Source organism: Plutella xylostella, chromosome 5 (assembly GCF_932276165.1).
Source record: "Plutella xylostella chromosome 5, ilPluXylo3.1, whole genome shotgun sequence".
NCBI lineage: Eukaryota > Metazoa > Arthropoda > Insecta > Lepidoptera > Plutellidae > Plutella > Plutella xylostella.
Window position 1 is genome coordinate 4,975,682 of NC_063985.1, and position 19,653 is coordinate 4,995,334.

The window sequence follows — 19,653 nt, forward strand, 5'->3', positions numbered from 1 at the left end:
CGAGTGCTGTTCGGGTTTTCATAAAAACGATCTTTACTAATTAATAGGTACTCACATAGTTGTGATTATAATTTTACTACAATTTGTTTGGTCAATAGAAGGGCAAAAGTTATAATTATAACGTTATTAGAAATGGCTGCATTGTGTACCCAACGGGTTCCGCTCATCTCGCATAATCTTTATTGACCAAAACTCATTTCGCATAACTCGTATGGTCTAAACTTTTTTGGCCGAACCATCACTTTGCCAAGACTTATGTGGCATAAGGCTCGTTTCGTCTAAAATTCTTTAGGCACAATCTTTGAACACCTAAGTTTCGTTTGCTCAAATTTATGTTCGTCTATACCTATGTATAATCTTGTTTCTCCTAATGTTATCTTAATAAATAATATATTAAGTATGTAGTAAATGTACAAATTGTGGTATTTTTCTGCTACATCCCGAAAATCACGATATTGTATGATCAAAAAATCGAAAGTTAACGACCAATATAATTATTACAAACCCCATGGGATCGAAACCTAAAAATAGGTGCGACGACGAGCAAAGCGAGGAGGAGCGTGTTAGGTGCACATGTTCATCAAAACCAAAGCGGAGCGCAGCGAAGCGGAGCGGAGCGTTTTCCAAACAGCGGAAACAATACAAGGCACCAGTTTGCGCTATGTAGGGAGACGCTCCGTCAAAGTTAAAGCCAAACGAATATTATTACTTTGTATAAACCTATGCCATAGCATTATTAGGCTATTCAAGATTTGGCCATACCATTATTAGGCTAAACAATATTATGCGAAATAACTTTTTACTAAACGAGATTTATGCCATACGATTTTCGGCGTAACGAGACTTTGACGAAACGTTACTATGCAATACGAGATTAGGCAAATAAATCTTATGCCAAAAAAGGTAGAACCGTACCCAACTATTCATTGTATGTTTCAGGCCCAACTTCGGCATCGAAGACGGCTTATCCGAGAATAAGTCGTCTATTTACTCAATAGTAAGCAAAGTCGTATAGGTACATTAACTTAGTCTCGGACAAGGCGTATTCGTCAATAGTTTATCGGACTTTACTCGTGTACTCAATATTACAATGTACAACAAAACGTGAGATAAATAAAAAACGATTGTATGTTAATACTCATCTAATTTCATTACCTTTACACCTAATGAGTCCCAAAATCATATTACAGATTATCTCAAACAATGGTAGACCATTGGTACCTAATTAGGTCTTGTGAAATGAGTTAATGGCAGAATCATTGTTGTGTTCCGTGTAGAGCAGTATACTGTATAACCGTAGTAGGTATGCCTACAGGTATGTGTATAAACAATAACAATGGGAAAGTTGTACGTACTTTGAAAAATCTATTATAGTCTTCTAGGTGGAAATACTAGATGGTTTACATTAGCTAGAAACCTGGTAATGGTAGGTACAAGAAGTTTATAACTTTTATACAACACGTCCAAGGATAAATCAATACTATAAATATTTAAAGTTGATACCATTCAAGATCATAATCAAAATTCAAATGTTGCCTAGAAAAGTGCACGGTTATCATTGCGATTTCCCCCTCTGTAATCTTAGTGCTGGACTTTGATTCTCCTGAGTCCTGAACCCTCATGCATCGTATGAAACAATTACTCCTGACCGCAGATACGCGGCACTTATCAAATGTTCCAAGTCCCCTCCCAATGATTATATCATCCTATCATGACAGTAGCAGAAGCTAAAGTAGCTAATGTAGTTAAAGTTAAATAAGTAGGTACTCATTAACGATGTCTGCTGCAGCCAAGATCAACAACAAGAAAGTGGAACGAGTCGAACGTGTTATGTTGAAGGGCTGGGCTAGGTCAGGGAGTGCGGTGGCGGTAGAAAACTTGGTGGCGTCTGTACTGCGTACCTTTCACTGTGCGGAGCTGCGAGTGACGCGGGTAGGTGTCAGTGGTGGTACAGGGGGACTGCCAGCGCACCGTGCGGACGTTTCTAATACCGCGCAGACCGCCGCGCGACCACGCAGGCTTATGCGCACGCGCACCTACAATAACTTTGCGCGCAACTCGATAACAAACAATATGACTGTTTAAAAAATAAATTAAAAACGCTAAGTGTATACACAGTGTTGAACGTGCCACCTTGGAAGTACCGGGCTGAAATAAAGTGAAAATTTGTTTGGTAGAAGTTTTCGAGTGTTATCGATATCCGGTAAGTTTGTGGTTGTTGAATGTTTATGTTTTGGTAGGTATAAGTAGTGTATTTCTAGTAAATAGGTACTTACGTAGGTACCTACACCTACATATAGCACCGGCGAAAAGTGGATGCACCTTAGCCTACCCTTAGGACAATATTCTCACAAACTGTGATTGATTTGTAAATATGCATAAATAAAAAGTATGAAGTTAAATTAGCAATTAATACAGTTGCATAAGTAACTAAATAGGATCAAACACAAAATGCACAAAAAACTTAGAATCACAGAAAGCACTTGATACTTATCTATCTATTAAGTAAGTATATGCAATTATACATCCAGGTATTTCCCAAACAAAATTAATATTATTATACATAATAGTGTATAGTTAGTACCTTCCTACCGATAGTTTTATTCATACCTATGTAACTTGCCGAATCCTAACTGTTATAAGCTCGTGCACTCGCCAATAAAAGTACGCGGGCATTAGTTTTTATTACAATATTCAAGCGATAACGCTTATAAAATACTAATAGGTATATATAGGTAGTACCTATATACCTACCTACGAGCATCTATCAAATGTACAAAAAACACCCTGACTCGAGTTTCATGCTTTATAAAGGGAAAGGTTTCGTCTGATTGTTAAGCAGGATTTCCGTGTGATTCCCGGCCGGCCACCTTCTTTGAAATAATACATATAAGATAGGCCATATTATGGTAAATAGTTATTATGATAGAAACTGATAGGGTGCAGCGATGAACTTCTGGGTACCCGGAAGAAGATCAATAAAATGCTGAATTAACAAAAATTAAATCCAGTGAGCAAAAAGTTGCATATAAAATTACCCCTAAATAATATGGCCACTTCCTTGACAGATTTGATACCTATATTGCAGTGATGTTTTGATCTCAAACTCGAAGTTTTGCGTGAGACATCTCATCTCATCATTAACCTAACGGGCCCGAACTAAATGAAATCACCTGGATACTATCATTATAGGTTCATAGGTTGTTGTTAGTCTGAGCGCTGCCGCTGGTTCTTGTACTGCACAAAGAAACCTGACCCCTCTTAGGTAGCATTGTCACACTGAGGGTCCAGAGGACCTGGGTTTTCATCAATGACATCCGGGAGTAAATATTTGTTTACCAATTGTTTTATTATTATGTTCTTGTAGTGTGTCTTTGTCTTACTTGTTTCGTGTCGTAGGTATGTTATTTTCCTTCCTACTTTGATGCATTTTCTTTGTCTTAGATATTTATATTGTATAATATAAAAAGTGGGTCTTAGGGTAAATGCCACTTTCATACAAAAGGTACCTGACGATGCAATGTATTGACTCAACGGTTAAAAACTGTTTGTTTTGTTTCTGTGTTATTCATTGCTGTATTTACTTATAAAATATATTTAAGTATTATTGTTTTGCGTAGTAATGGATAGGGTTCACTTTAAAAAAAAGACACAGTACTTATAGGGTTCCATAAAAGATTCTAACTTACGGAGCTATGTAAGTTATTTAAAGTTTAAAATGATTCTTTATCCATTACGTAATGAAGTATAAAAAACCTATCTAACTATTCATTAATCAGCTCATTACTTTACATAATTAGGGTACAAAAGGCGGACCTCTTCCAGAAAACCTTTGGAGTTTACATTAGGTTTATGTACTTATTCGTGCTTTTTCTTATTTGTATTCAGTGATATAGTGCTGATAAAAAATATGAGTAATTAGTAAAGTAACGATACGATGTTTGTTCAAATGCAAAATAGTATCTATCTAGAAAAGGGCATATTTATTATTATGATTATTTGGTAGGTATTTAGTGTTTGTCAGGCAGGCCTGTAATGTCTCGTAGTGAGCGAATATTACCTAGGTACTTTTGGAAATCGGTCTGTTCCATGACTTCAGAACATGGAAGTGCGAATTTTTCAGTAACATTAAATTTTCACAAATTCAGGATTGCTTATGCAAAAGAGAAGGTTAATTAATATTTTATGTTATGATTAATTATATGACTTATGACTCCTAAATTAAATTTGTTCCAGCAAGTTGTAAAGTAACTAAGTCTTGTGTTCAGGCTCCATATTATACAAGTTTACTTAAAGGTTGTTGCACTTCAGTCTGGTTAAATCTATTTTTACCCTACCGCGTCCGAGTAATCATACATATACATAATATACATAGAATGCAGATACATAGTCCTAGTCCTAGTGTAATTAGGTGTCAAAGTGAGCAATAAATTTCAGACTCGCTAACTAACCAGTGCAGCCTGTTTACCGTTACGATAACTAACGGGATGTTTAATGCGAATCATTTGCGTATTAGAATAGGATTTTATACATGCCATCTTTGTAGGTATGTAGCTAATGTCTGCGGTTCCCAAATATAAATCTAGTATAGAGCAGTTTAACATGGAATGGGTTGTGAATTTTACTCTTGTTACTATACTAGCTATACTAGGATCTAGGATTTGTCACCGTGGTGAAAGTAGTGGCCATTCAGTTTAGCCTCAGTCGTTGACTGGCCAGTGTGTGTGGATGACTTACGTTGTTGTGACGAAGTCGGCACATGCCATTGTGATCGTCTATTGTTCGTGGCCGCGACGACGCCAACGGTCTGGAGGGTCACTCCTGCTTGTGAAAAACTAACCCCCTTATTCATAAAAAAGTAAGTGGACGCTTTAGCTATTGAACTGTTTTGTCCCTCTCTGTCAAAGAACAAATCGTTCTCTGTCAGAGAGTGACAGAGCGTACAGTAACTTTTTTATGAATAAGGGGGTAAGTATCCGAGCGCTGCCTGTAGCGGTAACCACTACTCTATCTCGGTGCATTTACCGATTGACTTACTTACATTTTAGATTCGTTAGTGTTTGTCACCTATAGTAACCCTCCTGCTTATGCGGCTGTGTGATGTGGCTTCACTTCACATACCTACCCGAGTCTACTATGGGACTCATGGCTATAACTATAGGTATAGTCTGAGGTAAATAAACCTGACCTCGGAGTGACCAGGGGCCAGGTTTCTTGGCCACAGACTGTACTTATACAGGATCTTTGTTTCTTCATAATTATTCAGTGAAAACTTCCTTTAAAAGTACGTATTGTTTTAACGTTTCGCCTTTTATTTTAACTGGAGCGATTTCAATGGTTGATCCTAATCCTAAGTATGTCAGGCCAATTTCATAATTTATTCAGTTACACACGGTAGTGATAAAGTAAAGTACAGAAGTCATTTTTGTAAAGCTTTTTGTCAGTAGGTACAGTCAGCATCAGCATCATGGTGTAGTGTTGCATCCACTTTTCACGGTTTCACAGATCCAGCATACGAGACATGCCCTGTCTGCTGTCTGTAACATGCACCAACAGTGCATGTGCCGTTTGCGAAGGTAGGTACCTACCTTCTGTTGAGATGAAATGGCGAAAGAACTTCCCATGTAACAACTAACCATCAATAAGATGAAAGAAAACAGATGGTTCAATACAACTAAGTATAGGTAATATAAAACACTATAATTAAACATTTAATTGCCATTGCATATTATCTAAAACCTATTGTTACTTGCAGCGCCATTCGAAAAGCGGTAACTTTCCATGAGAGGGGCACGCAGGGACGAGGGTCTACATGCGGCTGGAAGGCCCGTCCATTCGCCCACGTAGGAGAACCTCGTGAGGACCGCGAGGACCACTGAGGACCCGCAAGGACCAACGTCCATATTTCCTCACCCGACCAGACACGAACAGAAGTCAAGATGCAGTTCGTACGGTCCTTTTTCAAGAGGATCACAGACGATCTCAAGCAGAAGAAGCTGATACCGCTGAAAGTTCTGTTCTTCGTGCATGCCTCAAGTAAGTTATAGTTATATGAGACAGGTTTAGAGGGTGGAATTTCATCAGTGACGTTATAGTGCCTGGGTAAACATCCAACCTACTGAGAAAGTTTAATTATAGGACCAGCTCTGAACTGGTAATAGCAGTGCTACTGATAAAATTGCACTCTGTTATAGCTAGTTACCTACCTAAAGTAGTCGACCACAATCTTCTGACTCACATAGGTATATGAGGGTAATAGCTCAGATGGTCCACTATTGCTACCTTCTTGGTAACACTAAATAGTCGATAGGGCCCGGGTAGTCAAGGGTTAGTCACCGTGGTGAACAGTAACTGTTAGCTAATTATCTTAAGTATTTTTGGGTACCTCAAAATGAGCTTTCTTTCTTTCCAATAATCTCGTTGTCTAGACACCTAGTACATAAAAATAAGGTCACCTAAACTAAACCCAATATTTACTGTAGACCCGTCGCTAATGTTTAACAATCAAAATACAATATTTAAATAACATTATGTTACTTTGATGTAACAGTATGGAATAATAAGTAAGATTGCCCAAACAATTTACTAATTTCTTTTTCGTGTCGCTTGTTATTCAAATTCAAATTCAAATCATTTATTTCAGACTCAAAGTCCATAAGATAACACAATTAATATTCACAATCAAATTTAAACACAATAAAATACATATACATGAATTTCTAAAAATAATCAATGATATTAAAATAATATTTTGACTGCAGTCCTGTGTATCATACTACAGTGGTTTAGGTACTGGCAGTCAAACCTTTCCGCGAATGCGCTCAGGATAGTGTTGCGGCTGGCGCGCACCCGGCGCAGCAGCGACGTGCAGCGCGCGCGCATGGTCGCGGGGAAGCACTGCACGCGCGCCTCCGCGAACATGCCCGACGCGCTGCAGAAGCGCGGCAGCCCCATCAGCATCCTGAACGCATTATTGTATTGGACCCGTAGAGCGCTGTATTGTTTCTGCGTATAACTCGCCCACAGACTGCTCGTGTAGAACGAAGTACAAAATGCTCTGAAAAGAGTGATTTTGACGTCTCTTGAACAGCGTGCAAATCTGCGGGCTATCATATTCGCACGAACAGACAACGCCCTACGCTCCCTTTCTATGTCTACATCGTCTTTCAGGTCCGAGGTTACAATATGTCCAAGATATTTAAACTTAAACACTCTATTTAGAGGACACCCGTTAAGTTTAATGGCTGGTATGTCATGTAGATAGTTACCTCGGGCCTGAAACACCATGCATTCACTTTTTTTTACATTATAAAGTAAGCCGTGTTCGAGCGCGTACTGTTCGCAGATGCCAAGCAGCTCCGACACCCCGCCCGCTGAGGCGCTCAACAGTACCATGTCGTCTGCATAACTAATGTTGTTAAGGCAAACTCCGCCAATATGGCAGCCAACATGAGTACTGCTGAGCCCCTCAATCAGCGCGTTCATGTACAGGTTGAAGAGCTTTGGAGAGGTCAGCTCTTTCCTAGGTTATGTGTAAATGGTACCTATAATGTTAGCGTATGTACCTATCTTCCACACTATGTCATCAATTTGTTCCATGAATTAAGCTGTTATGTAAAAGCTTTATGTAACTAATGGTGCAGATTATTTGTTCGACTGCATTTTTATTTGTGCAATTAGTCTGAGGAAAATCTGTAATATAAATAATATGCTGGGTTATCCTTTGATATAATGATAACATACCGTTTAGTTACTTAAGCTAGCGTTTATCTATGCATCTATGTATAAATTTAATTATAGGTATTCTCTACAAAGATTGCTTGACCCGGATTTAACTATAACTATGAGAGGCCAGTATCTATTACATACTTATCTATCCCAGGATGCACTAGGTACTTAGGCTAAATACTCCTACAATTAAACTTAAAATGTTAAAGACGTAACCACTGTCAGCAGAATGAAAACGCAGAGACAAAATTCCGTAATAGTATACAAGGATAACGTCCATTTTGAAATCTCTGTAAATACAGACATGACCTCGTGTGCTTAACTTTCATTAGTTACAGCTCTAACCCCTCTAGCTGTGGGTACAGCTCAGCTCCCCTAGTCAAAAGCCCAAACGTTACCATAGACAAATAGTTTTACGTTTATAAAATGCTCTATTTTGCTAGACTACCTACTTATAACAAGTTTGACCGTATTCAGAAAGAAAGTTGGAACCCTATTTAGACGCGCTCTAGTGTTTGTTACCGAATCACTTACTACAACGAACTACTACCTAAACCGAACTTGTGTTTCGTACGTTAACCCTTGGATATCATCGTCATACTTATTATGTTAGATATTTCTACTTCGTATATAAGAAGATACGACGTCGCGTCGTAAAGACGTCTCTTTCCCACTCGCAGTTGTTCAATGCGAGAGAGCGTGACAGTGGCATGACGCATGGTTCTTCATATCATGTTTATGTACCCTAACCCTAGTACCGTCCACAGCGCTGTTCGTCCTGTACCCGTACCTGACGATCCACATGCGCGAGCTGGGCATCAACGTGGAGGAGACGGCCATCATGTCCGCCGTCACGCCCGTCGTGTCCATCGTCATGCCGCCGCTAGCGGGTATGCTGGCCGACAAGATCGGGAACTTTCGGGTAAGACGTCGAATCATTTGAAAATATAATGTAGATTAAGTACTTACAAGGTATTTCCAAGAGTTCTCTTTCGCCTGAAAAAAATGCATTTTACAATGAACTATTTTGTTGTAAACGTGCATTATCATTATCACACAGTCAATAGGTACATATTCTAGCTAGGGCAACGCTTTCTTGTACGCTGCCGCTGAACAACATTCGATAGTAATAGAAATAAAAAAGTTGTAGACTGTTATTCGATGTTATCGTCTCTATTCACAAAAAGTTACTGCGATATGTAAAAGCAATGACGACGAAAGCCTCCATGATGTCTGTATTCGATGTTTTGTTTAAGGACGATATAATTAGTTGTCTCATATTAAGGATCTCCCATGAAAACTTATGTAACTTGGTAAATTGTAATAAGCTTATTTTGCGAAAATATGCATTTAAAGGACCTAGTTTTTCATTTCATGGTTAATGTTCGTGCACATGTTAATGTGCCTATTATAAATGGACGTCATAATATGCACAATCTATTTATACAGCTTATTATTGAAATTATCACACACTGACATTTATTTGCTCAATGCAGACGCATATCGTAAAATCGAAAATACCGACCAATCTATTTCCTTGTTTAACTAGGTGCAAAAAGATACCAACCTTAAACCGAAAGTCTAAACGAGAAACACGCTGCAGTCGTGCTGTTTATTATATCATGACAGTACAACAGCACTCATTCAATTGAGGGGCTTCCTGATCGATGCCACCAGTCGCCGCCCATCAAGGCGAGTGAATCCGGCCCATGTAGTGGACACAATAACCTCACCTTGCGTCGCCATTGTGTGCGAACGAACCGTTTCCCGCTTCGACTGTCAACTGTTTAGCATATATTGAGTCCTCCTTCGCGGAATCACTGATGCGTATTTTAATGTAATATAAGGGTTATTTTCCGATGTAATTAATGTGGTACCTAATGGTCAGGTTGGAGGCTCGTGCGTCACGGCGGAAGGCCGGGGCTCCAGATACAAATAGGGACGCGGCGCACGCCTCAATTGTTGGGTTATGGGTTCTTGGGCCCATTACTTCGTAGCTAAAGTGTTTATTGTCATTTGCTATAATGGTTTTATTTTGATGTCCGTAGATAATTTAAAAAACTAATTTTGGACTACTAAATTGTTCGTATAATTACCTATAAAGCATGAGTAATATGTTTCAGTAGTTATTTCAAATAATATTTGTGAATTTCCAACGTTGCGTTGGAAGAATTCCAGTTGAATTGAATACCCTTGCGAATAGCTTAGGTTTATGTAGGCAGACTGTTGAGTTGCAAAACTAACAATGGTCTCCATAGCTGATCGAACAGATAATGTTATAATGAGCATGATTCCTTGTCTTTTTATCGTCATTACGGAGTGTCGTGTGTATAATTACCTCCACGGACCGCGGCAGGCCGCCGTCACATGCTCATCAAACGCTCACTTACACACCACAATAATAGATTCAATACACACCGATACAACCTAGGTATAGATAGCAATTAAATAGGATTTCATGATGCTAAATGTCAAGGCCTGCAGCGAAGTGTGTGTGTGCATTAAACCCCGCAGCAAAAAGATAGATGTTACATAAAGCCGCAAGAATCGGTCTCAGAGTGTTCTATTATCGGTATGATGTTTCATGGTTGTTCTTCAAAAGTTCATAATAGGCATGATTCCTCTTAATATTCGGGGGTTTTTATTTCGACTATAACCGATTCGTCATGCACAATGGTACGCGAATTATCATGTAACACTAGACGCATATGACGTCGTGTCGCGAGTACCATTTTTCCGCTCGTGCACCGCGTAATGACGCGTTCACTGGACGACTCTATTCCCAGGCCGTAGTTACAGATGAATAATTGCACCTGAAAATTACAGTTTATCCATTTTTGCTGATCGACCTTGCTAAGCGGCGCATCCGGGGCTCATTTTATTTGCGTCATTGTCCGTGTTTCGATGATCTTTTGTATTGTTAGATACCTACATATAGCTATGAACATAGGTGGGTACGTGCAACGTGCATAGCCAATTTTGGAGGACAAAACGAATGTTTTTGAACCTATTGAACTTGCTTGAATGGAATATTTTAGAGCGATTGATGAATGTTCTCGATGAGTTTCTCTTAGTGGTCGGCTGGCAAACAAATCTACAACTTAAACTTTCTCCTAAGTTGCTCCATCATAGGTATCTGCTAAGATTTGTACTCTGAGCAGTTTAGGATTAGTTATTAGTATTACAGTCATTAGCATACGAATATTACTGTACAATAAGGATTTTGATATCATAGTCATGTGTGTCATGTCATAGTGTTTCCTAACATGTTTCTACTTTTGGAACTTGGCGTTGAATAAGTGCGAAACAAACAAGTTTCTGATTCACAGCTTCACTTTATACTTAACCAGCAGGGCTACCCAAGTTTTTAAGTTGTGGTTAGCGTGCGTCCATCTTACATAACATTGCCATTCAACAGCTTCTGCTAGCGCTCTCTTCCGTGCTAGGCGGCGCGTCGGCCCTGCTGCTCCTAGCGGTGCCCGTAGGTCGCCTGACGGTGACCTTCCCGCCCGCGGCCGAGTTGCTGGCGACCTGCGGCGGCGGCGGTGGCGGCCTGCGCTTGAGACACATGACCGACTACCCCTGCACGCCGCGCCATCCGTACGCTTACGATCTCAATCTCACGTGAGTCCATATTTTAGATGGTTTTAAATAGGTGCTATGAAATTGACATCTTTATATATATCTAATGTCTATACTTATGTGTTTATCAGTGTTTCTCTTAATTTTCGGGCGAAGTTATACAAGCTGTCATTGTACAAGAAAATGTTTGCTAACGTGAACTGTCGCAACCACGTCTCACTCAACTGTTTTGCTTGTTTGGCCACTCCTTACCTAAGTGCACACTTGAGTGCACGGTGAGTGTGTTTTGTTCATCTAAATGCTTTTGTTCGTACCTATCTACTAATATGTCAGCTTCATAGTCCTAACTAAAACTAACCACATCCAATCTATTTGCTTCAATTCCAGCATACTAACATGCGGCTTCATATGCGAGCTACCCGACAACTTAACTCCAGACGAGGCGGCCGCCATCGCGCGCTCGCAGTCCTACGACGTGAGGATCCAGGCGGAGGAGGCTCGCCAGCGCCTGGTGTACCGGCACTCCGTGGCACACCCCGCCCCGCGCCCCGCCCGCCCCGCGCGCGACCAGAGCACCTCGCGCATCATGACCAACGACCCCTACGTCAACATCTCCATCTCCAGGCTATCCGACCGCGAGCTGTTCTTCCCCGCGCCGAGACTCTACCAGATGGAATGTTCTGGAAGCGCCGGGAATGTTACCTGCTCGTTTGGTAGCGATGATATTCTGGATACAGATGATGTTAAAGCGGATGCTAAGTTCCGAGTGCGGATTAGTCATGAGCCGGCGGAGGTGACGGATGTGCGGGAGTACGCGGTGCAGGCCATATCGCCCCTCAACAGCACCAAGTTTGAGGACTATAATGGGAGCGACAGCGTCATGTGTCAAAACTACTTTGATGCGGTAAGTTATTTGTTTTAAGGTCTCTATTAGTTAAACTCCCATAAAATTTGGTGGTATACGGAAGGTCTCTATTAGTTAAACTCCCATAAAATTTGGTGGTATACGGAAGTGCTCATCAGCATCAGCCTTATATTGCCTCACTGTTGCCGCTTTTGTAGGCTGTTATCTTACTGAAATAATCTCCTTATCTAAAAAAAAAACACGCACTCTCGCCTTGTACTAATGTACTACCTTGCAGGGTAGGCAGAGGTGCATTGCTGCACCCACTTTTCGCCAGAGTGTTATGTTATGAAATAATCTCCTTTTCTAATAGATGCTAAACTACATAGTCAGCAAAAGCTTCTTTAACCTTTCTGCAACCTTCCTATCACCTGACCAATGACCCCACAACCTACTACACCATACACCCTCCCTCGCAGGGTCTCTCCGGCGGCGCCACAGTCCGCGCGGGGGGCCGCCGGCTGCGCTGCACGCCTTATATTGCCAACTCTTTCCGCTTCCACAACCCACAACTAACTACAACAATCCTAACCCCCCCCCCCAGGGTCTCTCCGGCGGCGCCACGGTCCGCGCTGGGGGCCGCCGGCTGCGCTGTTCGCCCGCCTGCGCCGCCGCCACGCCGCGCGCCGCGCTCTGTGACAACCCTCAACAGCAGCTGGAGCTGGACCCGTCGTTCACCTTCTGGGCTTATCTTGCTGTAAGTTACTTGTATAATATTGTGTATTCGTGTCTTTCTTATATGGCCTTGGCAAACCCCCTTACAGTAGGGCTGTTTATTAGGAAACATGGAGGAAATAATTATATATGTACACTCACGGGCAATGAAAAAGTTCCATGCATTTGGGACCTATAATACTGCAAGATTGCAACTGGCCGCCAGAGTGCGAAACGCTTTCGATCGTAAAAAGATATATGTAAATTTGTAGTCTTGCCCTTCAAATGAAGTTCATGACTAGTTTAACAATAGTTTAATTGAACATTTACCTCGTAGCAGCTAATTTTCCCATTGCCCAAATGTGACAAATATTACGTGGTGCCGCGACCGTGTCGGTCGTTTACGTAAATGCGTCCAGATTGGCGGGCGGATGGCTAGATTGCCGGCTAATCGGCGCTAACTGGGTAATGGCTGAACTTGATGCGGCGACCTATTGCCACGGTTCCCATTCCGCGTCGCTCCGGCCGCCTCTACGTTCAAAGCTCCCAGTTTTTTCCACGAGCGTCTTCTCAGAATATGCACTCGCATATTTTCCGATCATTCCATTGAAGAAATTTTGCCCTAGAAATCAGTCGCACTGCGTCAGAGTGTTTTTATTCAGCGTATAATCCAGCGAACTATACGCCGCGCCGTTTTAATCTAATGAATAGCAATAGCAAACTAACTAAGCCGTGCTGCCGATTGTTTACAAAATTCTATCGTTGTTCTTACCTACATGTACCTACTGTTCACTACCTAGGTAAATTTTATAATTACATCTTCATACCTTACCTACCAAACCGATTGACGCATAATTGAAATACAAGTGTTTACTTTAGAATTTTCGAGTCGAAAATCAGATTTATGAAATTGGCCTTGCGGTGGGGTATTCGGTTTTGCAATCGTTGTTGAGACTCGAGACGATAACAACCTTGTGCCCGATGCTGACTGCGGCTTTAATTATAATACATGAGGGATCTCGTATCATCAATCTCAGTAGATGCATATCTTACAACTTCTACACCTACATAATACACGTAGTTTTAATACATATGCATAAATAAGCTTATAGCAAAGACTAGAGTCACGACTTGTGGTTCTAAGCCTTTACCCGCTCCATCTACTTACATACTTCTATCCTACTGCTACATGGCATGGTTCGTTTTTTATGCAGAGTGGTGAGTGTGGTGACTCTTCGTGTAGAGAATCCGAATGCGCTATACTTATATTTTTGATAAGTATAAAATAATTTATGCAAGCAAAACAAGATAAAAACACATAGCATATTATTTCCGTATAAAGTAAAACAATTATTTAATGGTAGTCATTTTCGGAATGTCGCCTTCACAATAGTTTTGACTAATTATAAATTTTAAACCATTGTGAGACATACAGGAGTCATAAAAACCATGGTATTTGTTAAGGTAATGATAAAGTTTTAATACCTATTCTAGCAGTCATACCAAATGAATGGTGCGATTGCTCTGTAATTCATCAATGTTAAAAAAAAACTTCAAGTCGTTAATTTTAAGCAAAGATAATTTCGGATTTTAACGCTGAATTAGTCATTACAATTTACACACGTAACTATACATCCATGGTACCTTTTAAAGATATAGACATACCTAGCCAGAAAATTGTTATCAATAATTATACCCGCTTAAACGATGTAGTGTAGGTGCCTGTATAAGAATATAGATAGGTATTCGAATTATTATTTAGTGCTAGCTAACAAACCCGATGTGGCCCCGTTGAATCCAGCGTATGGGATGGAATCATGATTAATTTAAATTATATATCCATTGTGAGTATGATGTTTAGACCAGCTCAACGGGTCAATTATTTAAATACTTTTCTAATCTATCTCAACCCCTCTGCCCACAGGTGCGCGTATTCATAGGCATAATCGGCGGCACAGCGTTCGCGATGTTCGAGGGCGCGGTGATCGCCATCGTGCGGTCTCAGAGAGCGGACTATGGATTGCAGCGGGTGTACGGCAGCATCGGGGGGATGATCTCCTCACCACTGTCCGGAGTGCTCATTGATTATGCGAGCAGGGGGAAGGGGTATACGGACTTCCGGTAAGACTTATTGTAAATGGAGACGGAATGAACGGAACTCTAGCTTTAAAGAAAACGAACGAACGAGAGCTTCGAGCAATAAATCCGACATAGAGTCATGGTTAGCACAGCAGCGCGCAACTTAGTTTCTCGTAAGCTAGAGTGACCCCGAGGCAGTGATCGCCATCGTGCGGTCCCAGCGCGCGGACTACGGGCTGCAGCGGGTGTACGGCAGCATCGGAGGGATGATCTCCTCGCCGCTGTCCGGAGTGCTCATTGACTATGCGAGCAGGGGGAAGGGGTATACGGACTTCCGGTAAGATTTATTGTATTTGATGGTAAAGGTGTAAAAATATCGGTATCGTAAGGTTTACTCTTTACAAACAAGGAATTAACGAACGGGAGCTGTCATGAAATTTAGTAGGTTTGATGCAACGATTAATGGACCAATATTATACAGTACCTACTCACGACTATAATCCCCGAAAGTCAGAGTCGCAATCACAATTCCCATATTATAACATCTATCCTTCACTCCCCACAGGCCTGCGTTCTACCTGTACGCGGTACTCAAGATAGCGTCCGGAGCGCTCATGTTAAGCATAGACCTTGAGTTCAAGCAGCCCGCGCAGAACCTTCTAGAAGACGTCATACACGTGCTTAAGAACATCGAGATGGTGGCGCTGTTCATCGCTTGCTTTATTATGGGTAAGGAAGTTACATACGTTACTTGGCGAATGGGTAGTGTTACGCTTATGGGTAGTGTGATTCAGAATGACGAGCTGATTACTACCCCTTTCGGATAATATTCCGATTTTGCAATATCTTCTATATTATGTGCTTGATAATCGAAAGAAAGAAAGAAATAATAATGCACTGCATTTCAAAGAAATCCTGAACTTGTGACCATGGTGAAAAGGCTTAGCTTCCTTTCACCACATATTACGTGTGTGTTATAGTGCAGAAGGCGCCTTCACGTATCTACTATTAAACTATGTATTTTATAATGAATAAAAACATTAATAATAATAATAATAAAACGGCAGGGCAGCTTGTGGCGAGCTGTTGGGCATTAGCGACCCCACCCACCCGATGCCGGGGAGAACCCCTGTTCCTCATCTCTGGCTTGCCTTTATTGGTTGTCCAGAGTGAACACTGACGAGGAACAGGATCTCCCACCTCTTGCTTGCCTTTATTGGCTGGCTTGAGTGGTGTGCCGCTAGAGCAGAAATGCTCGGAGGAAGGATGTATATCCAGTAAGTGCTTGTAGGGGTCTTGACCGGCATCCGCGATTGCTCTGAGAGCCTTGGTATACCTCTCCACCCTCAGCACCTCATGCCATGTTGCCCCCTTGTTACTACGTCACTGTAATGTGCTAGCGACTGTTTTGGGGGGCCCATTTAATGTGTGTGCGAGTCACCCCCTGCCTTTTTATCCGTATGTAAAACATATAGGTCAGGCAGGGGCCATAGTCCTTCCATAGTCCCAGTTACCCAGCCCATTTAGCACCCCACTCCATATTCCTGTATTAATTTTCTCCATATCCTACAATAGTCCTGCACTAACCGGGGATTTTCCTTGGGTTTACTTCTATAGTCTGCACAGGGAAAATCGTCGGTTGGTGTCACATTTCATATAGATTAATGTTGTCAAACGGGCCTCTACATGTTGGCTTCGGCCCCATGCACGCCTTCCAAATGCCCGGGACCCCATGGTCCCGAGACGGTAAAGACACACACAACATAATAATAACCACACTACTATGCGACATTTTGCCGCTATATCTAAAAAACTTAAGATATCACATGTAAAACTTTAAAAAATTCAACCTATATCCATATACTTACAAGTCACTATCCGATCTCCGCAGGCACGGCATGGGGCTACATCGAGAGCTTCCTCTTCTGGCTGCTACAAGACCTGGGCGCGTCTCGCTCGCTCATGGGCATCACGATCACGGTGGGCGGCGTGGCGGGGCTGCCGCTGCTGGTGCTGTCGGGGCCCATCATCCGCCGTCTCGGACACGCTAATGTGCTGTTCATCGGATTCGTCTTCTACGCTATACGGTTGCTAGGTGAGTCCATAGAACAAAAATTCCGCTCATGCAACTTCATTGGACTCCGCTCGCTCCGCTCTGGTAGCCAGGAAGCCTTATGGGTTAGTGAGTCTGTTTTTTATCTTGATACTAAATTTACAGATTCTGAACGGTTCATCAACAGTCGATTGTCCCGCCAATAGAACGACACGTCACTATATCGCGAACCGTGTTCTGCGCTCTGATTGGTGGATCACGCATTAGGTATCTAGCTGCTAGAAGGTTGATTGGTAATGTGTCGGTGGTGCGGTGAGGCTGATGGGCATCACGATCACGGTGGGCGGCGTGGCGGGGCTGCCGCTGCTGGTGCTGTCGGGGCCCATCATCCGCCGCCTCGGACACGCTAATGTGCTGTTCATCGGATTCGTCTTCTACGCTATACGGTTGTTGGGTTAGTAGCTGTAGATTGACAATTGATTATGAGGAAAAGCAGCATGGTTTAAAAATAATAGGTTCTATGGCATAGGTAATCGTAAATGGGAAAACCTACAATTAAAATATCATAATATTCCTTATGTATGTTTTCCTTCACCGTAAGAGCACATTATAATTTAACTTAATTATATTATTGATATATCGAAGTCGAAGGCGTGGCACAGGACCGGTCAGAGTGGAAATCTACACATCATGCCCTATGTCCTTGATTAGGGATCCCAGGGACCTGATGACGATATTATGGTACCTACATGTCAGATTTTAAACCTACGAACTCTAGAATGACAGAACGAAATCTTACCCCGTTACCCACGGTTCCAAAAATAGTTTCGAAGAAAACTTTCGAATTTACACTATAACAGCAAAGATCCCACAACCTCTTCTAAATCCCCTTAAAACTTCCCATCTACCCGCAGGTTACTCGCTGATCTACAACCCGTGGCTGTGCCTGATCTTCGAGGCGCTGGAGTCGGTGACCTCCTCGCTGTCGTTCACGGCGGCCGTCACGTACGCCGCGCGACTGTCGTCCACTACGACCGACACGTCTGTGCAAGGGCTGCTGGGCGGACTGTATTATGGCGTTGGTATGTTAATATGTTGATTTTTTTTACATACATAGGTTTATTTACTTACATACATACTGTGATGCATTTCTTCAGGCCTCTTCTGTTAAGCGTACACCCGCCGGAGCTTTTCCCCGGAATAGAGCTGTTATCTATTGATTCTGACCTAGGCGTGTTATCCGTTCGTTCGCCCAACGCAGAGGAGACCCTTCAATACTTACATATTATAATTTTAGCCAAAATTTAGTTTTTATACCTTACAGTCGCCAGCACAAGTTTCGAACCTCCGTTAACGTTGCGTATCGTCAACTGTCACTGTCAAAATGTAAGGCAAAGTTAGTTCCAAAAGTGACATTTGTTTTTTCCATATGTTAGGTGGAATTTCAACAAACGCTAAACGTATTTAGTAGCCTGTCATACGTCTGTCAGTTAGTACAAAATGTATTTAAAATTTGATTTAAATACGTTTAGGGTTTGGTAAAAGTGACCCTTCGTGTAGATTCGAAAATAGTATCGAATCCTATGCTCGCTGCAGTCGTGTTTAGGATCCATTGAGTTTTGTTTTGGGCTTAATAAATGCATCGTGACTATCACAAGCAGCTGTAATAATTACATAAGTAAGTATAATTATAAACTCAAACTAAACACCCACATCTCCATCCTACAGGCAAGGGCGCGGGCAGTCTCATCGGGGGCTACCTCATGAAGTTCTTCGGCACGCGGCAGACCTACCAGATCTTCGCCGCCTCCACGCTGTTCACAGGCTGCGTCTACTTCCTCTTCAACAAGTTCTACATCCGCCAGCGAGCCACCAGCACCGTCGCCAACGACATCTACAAGAAGAAACCAGCAGTTCTAGACATAGAGTGCAGGGAGACAAGCAAAGATAAAACCGAGAAAGCCATACCGACGATCGATATAACAAGCAAAGACGCGGAGAAAATTGAGACGCCAAATGGTAAGGTAGAACCGGAGACAACGGTAGATCACAATAAGTTAGTGCCCGACAACATAGATGGCAGCAGTGACTCGGGGGTCGAGAATCCCGCATACAATGACACGGAAAATTCGACAAAGGACACAAAAACACAAGAGAAAGATAAATAATGTGATATTACAGTTTGAGAGTTTATAAATTAAATTTAATTAAGTAAATAAGTATTAAAATTTTAGATATTGACAGAATAGTTTTATATAGTTAGTTATATTTTTAGATGTTTTAAGTGACAATTTAAAATTATAGTGATGTTATAAGTAAGTTAAGTTAATGTGAAATAATTTATTAATAAAATTCTATATGAAAAATATTGAAGGTTTTATACATTGTACATAAAGGTACCTACTAGATTGTGAAAACTATAAGTAGGTACTCGCGGTTGATAACGAAGGTTGTTGCGGGAAAGGAGTCTACTCGAGTGATGTACCTATCATGACATGTTTCGCACACCCAATATGGCCAAAACATTAGGTTTATTTTAGTCTAGTCGTAGCGTTTAATCTAGTCATGCGTTATAAGAAAATCTAGAAGAAATGGTTTGGAATACACTTTATGACTTCGTAACTCTGTTTAGGTTAGTTAAAAGGTAAAGAAT

General features: G+C 41.6%; 1 protein-coding gene across 1 annotated transcript; it reads left to right on the forward strand.

Annotated features, from left to right (window-relative positions):
* The first annotated feature begins 1,911 nt into the window (after nt 1-1,911).
* LOC105389307 lies at nt 1,912-19,347 on the forward strand. The gene is made up of 11 exons (XM_048633433.1): nt 1,912-2,203; nt 5,756-6,036; nt 8,496-8,650; nt 11,147-11,352; nt 11,698-12,214; nt 12,759-12,911; nt 14,793-14,989; nt 15,513-15,676; nt 16,839-17,042; nt 17,915-18,082; nt 18,729-19,347. The coding sequence occupies exons 2-11, from the start codon at nt 5,940-5,942 to the stop codon at nt 19,166-19,168; spliced, it is 2,301 nt and encodes a 766-aa protein (XP_048489390.1). The 5' UTR covers nt 1,912-2,203; nt 5,756-5,939; the 3' UTR covers nt 19,169-19,347.
* Nucleotides 19,348-19,653: the final 306 nt, after the last annotated feature.